Consider the following 7,867-nt stretch of genomic DNA (forward strand, 5'->3'; position numbering starts at 1 on the left):
AGCCTAATTCTAAAAATGCTCTAGGGTTTGATCATTCTAGTCTAAAAGTGAAAAAAGAAATGCTTGATTTAGATGAATTCATCTCTAACTTGCATGGCGAGAACAAAAAACATACTGGGTCTGTCTTATCTCGTCTAGCCGAGCAAGAAGATATCCTAGAAGAAAAATGTAGAATTGAGAGAGAAGACTCTCTTGAAATTGCTTCATTAAAAATGCTTTTGAGGAATAACGAGAAACCGTAGCTTCTCTTGAAGAGAAACTCGAAACTCTTGAGGAGCCTAAAGATGAAATAATTTTGAAACTCACTAGAAAGAAATCATGCTAAGGCTAAGCTAAAAGTTCTTAAAAAGGAAAAGGCCAAATTTGGTGTTGATCATGCTAAGTCTCACAAGGCCTTGGAGAGTGAACACTCTCTCCTCACCAACTCACATGAGCAACTTCAAATTAGGCTCACTAAATATGATGTGCCTAGGTCCTCTACCTCTACTTGTGATCATGCCAATATCATTGAGGACAATGCTAGGTTGAAGGATGAGCTTGCCAAATCTTCTCTTCCCCAAAGTAAGTTATCTTTGGATGACCTTTTGAGTAAGCAAATGTCAAACAATGGGAAGGAGGGTCTTATCTATGGGGCTAAGGCAAAGAAGACAATAAGAAAAAGTCCAAGCCCCACAAGATAATAAGAAGGTTGTTAATGGCGGTGATGCCTCAAAGTAAAAAAATTGATGATCATGCGGGAATGGCTAACCCTCACTATGTTTTATTTAAAGATTATTATGGTGATGTTTATGCAAAATATGTTGGCCCTTATGATAGTTACATTGCTTTGTCCATTTGGATTCCAAAGACCCTTGTTGCGAACAAAAGAGGACCCATTGAAAAATGGGTACCTAAATCAAAGATTTGATCTTATGTAGGACTATGCCGCTGGAGGGTTAAAATGAGTGCTTGATAGTGGATGCACAAGTCATATGACTAGTGGAAAGCATATCGTCAAGGAGTTGAGGCCTTATGTCCATAATATAACCGTCTCCTTCGACGGTAATTCAAAATTTGAGGTATTGGGTTTTGGCAAGATTGTGGTTGCACACAAGATTACTCTTGCAGACGTCATGCTTGTCAAAACCCTTGGTTACAATTAATTTTATGTGAATACCCTAGGCAAGATGGGTTTTGATGTCTCTATTGATAAAGGTATTGTGGTTCTCTTGTGGATGAAGACTTTAAAATTCGCTTTCGTTGTGTATGTTGAAAACAACTTGTATGTGGTGGACTTTTTTTTGGGGGAAAACCACTACAAGTGCGATGTGCTTATTCGGAAAGGTGGACGTGGGTTGGTTGTGCATTTCCGTTTTGCCCATGTCAACATGATAACTTTGTAAAGTATTCACAAGGGTAACCATATTGTGAGACTAAAGAACTCTATTTCTTTTGCCAAAGATGGTGTTTGCGGGGCTAATGTTTAAGGCAAAATGCACGACTCTCTGCATCCAAGCAAGAATAGTATCTCCTCCAAGAGGATCTTGAAGGTCCTTCATGTGAATCTCTTTTTGTTCTATTACTCATGCAAGTCTTGTGCGAAGAAACATTGTTTGGTGGTTGTTGATGATTATTCAAGATATACTAGGGTTTATTTCTTCAAGTTGAAGAATGAGACTAAGCAAACCTTTATCGGCTTCGCCACCGAAATGCGACGTCAACACAATGTTCCTATCTTGACAATAAGATGTGACAACGGCTCTGAGTTCAAGAACTACACATTCAATGATTTTTTTAGTGATGAGGGGATAAAACATTGATATTCCGTTGCGTACAACCCTTAACAAAATAGTGTTGTGGAGAGGAAGAACTGGACTTTGATGGGTATGACAAGGTATATGTTGGCGGAGTTTAAATCTCCATTCAACTTTTAGTCCAAGGTCATCTCCACCGCATGTCATTCATCAAATCGACTATCTCCGCAAAGAACAAGACTCCATATGAAATTCTCTTCGGACATAGGCCTAATATCTCCTACTTCAAGGTGTTCAGCTAGAAGTGTTTCTATAAAATCAAAAGAGTTCGTTTGTCTAAATTTGAATCTAAATCTTTGGAGGATATATTTGTTGGTTGCGGTGACGAATCCCGCAGTTACATGGTCTATGACGAAGCCTCCGGGTTAGTTATTGATTCTTGTAGTGTCATGTTCGATGAGAATGATGGACGCAAACGGTCTATCCTGTTCAGACAACTAATTTCGTGTCTGCAGCCGAACCCAAACAAATATACAGTCACTTTTAGTTACCAAAATGCGTTAAACTGCTGAAGATACACCTATCATTGTGCTATCCATTATATACCAAGGAGGCGATTTGCACAAAAATAACCCAAAAGTGAAAGAAAAGCACAGACTGACCCTCCGGCGAAACTATTTCACCCATCTAACCCTGTGTGGCGCCCCACACATCGGCGCCACACATGCCAGCGTGGCGCCCCTCCTGCCGGCGCCACACACCCAACCGACGTGGCGCCCTCGACGCTGAGCTGGTCCGCCGATCCGACGTGGCAGCATGTGTGGCACCCCTCCCAACGGCGCCACACATGCCCTTACAATTGCCCAAAACATACTGTGAGATAATTCGTCTGAGACTTAGTCGTTTTTGCGAGGCTCTATGTGTGGCGCCGATGCCAAGGGCGCCACACTAGCATGTGTGGCGCCGACGCCACCCTAGCATGTGTGGCGCCGACGCCACGGACGCCACACAAAGAGCATCGCCAAAACGGCTAAGGACTTATCGTCCGGAGCCCCTGGATGTTTTCGACCCAATACTGGATATAAGTTGGCATGTGTGGCGCCGATGCCGTGGGTGCCACACAGTGCAGTGTGGCGCCACCGTGAAGGGCGCCACACACCTGACTTGTGTTAGAAACCCGAAAAATCCTACCAAACTCCAACAGTTTTCATTGGACACACGCAAGTACCAATCTCGGAACATACACAACAAGTAGCAATCTCGGAAGATGTAGTCTACATCGTAGCAAGTAAATTCAAACAACAAGTAGCATTACAAACATTGTTCGAAATGACATAGGGTTCACAATTCGATACTTATGAAGATATAGTTCACAACAACACGGAGCACATCCTAGTGTCGTCCTCGACGTGTCGTCCTCACCGGCTGCTTCCGGACGGCCATCCTCTTCGTCCGCTGCCGTGACTCTTGTTGCTCGCTGCTCCTCGCTGCTCCTCCTGCTCCTCCTCCTCTGAAGAGAACGGCTCGTCGTTCCTCATCCTCGACAAAGATGATCTCCGCACCGGCCCCTCATCCTCCTCAATGACAATCTTCTTTCCTCGGTTGACATAATCTTCCGGAGTGTACCGTTTTGGAGCATTGCCCCTTGGCTTCAACTGGTAAGCTGACCGTGGGGCTTGCTTGGAGGTATGCTTTGGAGGTATGCTTTGACTCAGAATCAAGTCGTCGGCAGGAGGAATCTTCACAAACATGAACACATGAGATTACAAAAGTTGAAATTAGTAAGAACATGTTTGACAGCAACAAAATAGTCCATACCTGCGGTTCTTCAGAAGAGGAGGATGTAGGGATTTCGCCTTCGCGGCAACCTAGCAAGTTCGCTAACCGCCACATCTTTCGTGCAGTGTTCTGCGTCATGGAACTCACGGTTACAAAGCCACCAGAACATAATAGCGTACATTCAAAGTTGGTAATCATACCTTAATGAAATGCCGCAACGGTCCGACAGGCTTTTCTTCTCTCCCGCTCTGCTCCCATATAATCTCGCACTCGTCAGCTGTTTTTTGGATCTCCGACCGCTGTGACAAACATAGCATACACAATTTAAGCGAGCACATGGCAATCTAGATGATGTACTATTTAGTGAGAGAATCCATTACCACGAAGTTCAGCTCGGAAGCAATAGAAGTCGATCTCCCTCTGCGAGCATAGGTGTCGTGCTGGCTTTGCGCAACCTCATCGAACTCGATAGGGTCGTCCAAGATGTAGTCAGCATACGCGTGCTTCACTAACTCGATACGCGTGTTTTCATGGAACCACTGGAGGTAGTTGTTGAAAGCGGCCAAGTCGTGAGGCACAATAGAATGCATTTGCTAAGCTCCAATTTTGCCTTTCACCACATACATACATAAGGTTCCATACACACATACATTCATATCTAGGGATAGAACACCATAGCCATTTCAAACATCTTTGGATACAATGCATACAATCTAACAAAATTTAACATCTATGGTTCAAACACATGCATACAATCTATGGTTCCAACAAATCTATGGTTCAAACACATGCATACAATCTATGGTTCCAACAAATCTATGGTTCAAACACATGCATACAAATCTATGGTTCAAACACAACCAACATTTCCAATCTAGGATGAATCGAAGGGGAACGAATTAAACCGGAGCAAATCTTGGATGAATCGAAGGGGAACGACGGGGAATACCTTGAGGATTGTATGGGGATGGATTTGGCCGGCCAGATCTGTCCAATCCGTGGAGGATTTGGTGGGGGGCAGCGGAGAGGCGGCCGGCGGCGGCGGTTGGAGGAGAGAAAGAGAGGAGAGAAAGAAGAGAAAGAGAGGGTCGGGCTGGGGGCGGGCGCGTGCGCCACACTTAAGTGGATGTGTGGCGCCCGTGGCATCGGCGCCACACATGCTACTGTGGCGCCCTTGGCATCGGCGCCACACATAGAGCCTCGCAAAAAACGGCTAAGTCCCAGACGAATTGTCTCACAGTATGTTTTGGGCAATTGTAAGGGTATGTGTGGCGCCGTTGGGAGGGGCGCCACACATGCTGCCACGTCGGATCGGCGGACCAGCTCAGCATCGAGGACGCCACGTCGGCTGGGTGTGTGGCGCCGGCAGGAGGGGCGCCACACTGGCATATGTGGCGCCGATGTGTGGGGCGCCACACAAAAGGGTTAGATGGGTGAAATAGTTTCACCGGGGATCAGTCTGTGCTTTCCTTTCACTTTTAGATTATTTTTGTGCAAATCGCCTACCAAGGAGAGAAAGGGTGAGAGAGATGGCGTGCCCACCATGGCTCCGAAGAGCGACAAGACGCAGTGATAACAAAAGCTACTACTCGTTTTGCTACTTTCACAAGTTCTTGTGACGGTACAGGGCTGCACGGCACCGTAGCTCTACGCAGTGTACGGTACAGGGCTGCACGGCTAGGACACTGCGACAGGCTAGAAGAGCTTTTCAGTTTTCACCTCCTTCTTTGCAAGCGAAAGACTCAGCGCGTGAAATTCTAGTCATGGACAGTAAATTCAGACAGTAATTTCACGGTCAATATCGGTCATTTGGACTCCAAACCTGTGGCCGCGCACACTGACACACCCCACATATACACATCGGCGACCGAACTACGAACGCAACAACACAAGTAGACACGCCGGCCGCCTGCTGCGCTACACCAGTTCGGCGGCATGGATCCCCCGTCCGCGCTCGCGTCGCCGTCCTTGGTCAAGCTGGTGGACACGTACAAGAAGGCGGCGGCCACGGCGGCCTCGGTGACGGCGTACGCCGTGCTGGCGCGCGGCATGGCGCGGGAGCTCCTGCCCGACGACCTGTGCGCCTTGGTCAGCTGGGGCGCCTCGCTCCTCCGCGCGCGGATGGAGCCGCCACCCGTCGAGCGCTGCACCATCGTCGTCAGGCGCATCGAGGAGAACTCCTCCAACTGCGATGACTACAACGCCTTCTACACCGACGTGCACGACTACCTGGCCACCCGGATCGACCCACGGTCCATGCGCCGGCTCCGCCTCAGCGGCGGCGGCGCCAGCAAGGTCATGTCCATGGACCGCGGCGACTCCATGACCGACCTCTTCGAGGGCGTCCAGTTCAGGTGGGCGTCCGTCCCGGGGGAAGGCGACCACGGGGTGGACTCGCTGGAGCTCAGCTTCGACGCGGAGCACATGGACATGGCGCTGGGCAGGTACGTGCCCTCCATCACCGCCGCGGCGGAGCAGGCGCGGCGGCTCAACTGCGCGCTCAGGATCTACATGAACGAGTCCACGTCGTGGCGCGGGATCAGCCACCACCACCCGGCCACCTTCGACACGCTCGCCATGGACCCGCCCACCAAGCAGGCCGTCATCGCCGACATCGACAGGTTCCTCAAGCGCAAGGAGTACTACCGCCGGATCGGCAAGGCGTGGAAGCGCGGCTACCTTCTCTACGGCCCGCCAGGCACCGGCAAGTCCAGCCTGGTCGCCGCTGTCGCCAACTACCTCCGCTTCAATCTCTACGACCTCGACCTCGCCGAGCTGCGCTGCAACTCCATGCTCCAGAGGCTGCTCATCGGCATGCCCAACAAGTCCATCCTCGTCATCGAGGACATCGACTGCTGCTTCACTGCCACGTCCAGGGAAGATGGCAAGGACCGCAAGACGCCGGTGCTGCCCGAGGATGGCTCCGACGACTGCTCAAGCACGGTACGATCCACATGACCAAGAAAGCATACATCTTTTTTGACAGAAGAAAGCATACATCTTGATTCTTGAACACAGCATCTTCCGAGTTTTCTCTCGGTCTCTGAATGAATTCAAACATGCGATGCTCATGCTCTGCAGCAGCAGAACATAACCTTGTCCGGCCTGCTCAACTTCATCGACGGGCTGTGGTCCACCAGCGGCGAGGAGCGCATCATCATCTTCACCACCAACTACAAGGATCGCCTCGACCCGGCGCTGCTGCGGCCAGGGCGCATGGACATGCACGTCTACATGGGCTACTGCGGCTGGGAGGCGTTCAAGACGCTCGCCCGGAACTACTTCGTCGTCGACGACCACCCGCTGTTCCAGGAGATACAGGGGCTGCTTGCCCAGGTGGAGGTGACGCCGGCCGAGGTGTCGGAGATGCTGCTGCGGAGCGAGGACGTCGACGTCGCACTCCTGGGGCTCGTGGAGTTCCTCATAGCGAAGATGCAGGGGAAGGAAGATGCAGGGGAGGCATGAAGGGCAGTACCGCAATCTCGTAGACCAAGATCGAGCTACCAAACTGAAGAAGATCAATGCTTTTTTGTTATGCAAGTGCAGTATATGTCGCAGCGCCGACCAATCATGTCCTAATTTAGATGCTCCTGTAAACTGTTGGCTGTGTTATGTTGGCAGCTAATTTAGACTAGTATAAGTAGTGAACGATATGGCCTCGTTAATTTCTCCTCTCTATCGTATACCAGCATTCACCAAATGTTTGGACATTCAGGGGCTTCTGGAGTTCCTCATAGGGAAGAAGCAGGGGAGGAAGATGCAGGGGAGGCAATGAAGGGGACCAACATCGAGCTAGTAAACTGAAGAAGATCCATGTTTTTGGATTTCCTGTCTTAACCGTTAGCCGCTGTTCTGCTGTTCTCTAATTAATTACTACTCCATATGATTTGGAGCTCATTTGGACTATGCCTTGTTAATGGAACGATGCCATAGAATTCCTTGCAAAATGGTTGAATTTCTGTTTCTGAAACTTGCATCTTCGAGTTGAATTCCCTTGTTGATAATGACTCGATGGATGGTCTGTCAGTTCTCAACCTGCAACCACACGCGATCACCCGCGTGAGCGAGTGAGAGAGCAGAGGAAAACAATGAACACACGATCACACACGCGAGCGAGAGATAGGAGAGGAAGACATGAACACGCAGGGTTTTGGCGCAGCAGAGAAAGACATGAACACGCAGGGTTTTGGCGCAGCAGTCAACTTGCCGCTTTTATTGTTTCTTCTCCTTTTATTTAGGGCATCTCCGACTGAAAGACCCAAATGGAACGCTCAAATTAACCGTCTGCGTTCGTTTGCGTTGCCTCACGGACACGAAAATAGTCGTTTTTGACCGCGAGTAGGAAGTGGAATTAA

The 7,867-nt window shown here is 49.4% G+C and overlaps 1 protein-coding gene across 1 annotated transcript; it reads left to right on the forward strand.

The window, feature by feature from the left end:
- Window positions 1-5,447: 5,447 nt before the first annotated feature.
- LOC124672613 (AAA-ATPase At3g50940-like) lies at window positions 5,448-6,977 on the forward strand. Its single transcript, XM_047208817.1, has 2 exons — window positions 5,448-6,455; window positions 6,594-6,977. Exons 1-2 carry the CDS (start codon window positions 5,448-5,450, stop codon window positions 6,975-6,977), a joined length of 1,392 nt encoding a protein of 463 aa, XP_047064773.1.
- The last annotated feature ends 890 nt before the right edge of the window (window positions 6,978-7,867 follow it).

Source organism: Lolium rigidum, chromosome 7, assembly GCF_022539505.1.
Source record: "Lolium rigidum isolate FL_2022 chromosome 7, APGP_CSIRO_Lrig_0.1, whole genome shotgun sequence".
Classification (NCBI taxonomy): domain Eukaryota; kingdom Viridiplantae; phylum Streptophyta; class Magnoliopsida; order Poales; family Poaceae; genus Lolium; species Lolium rigidum.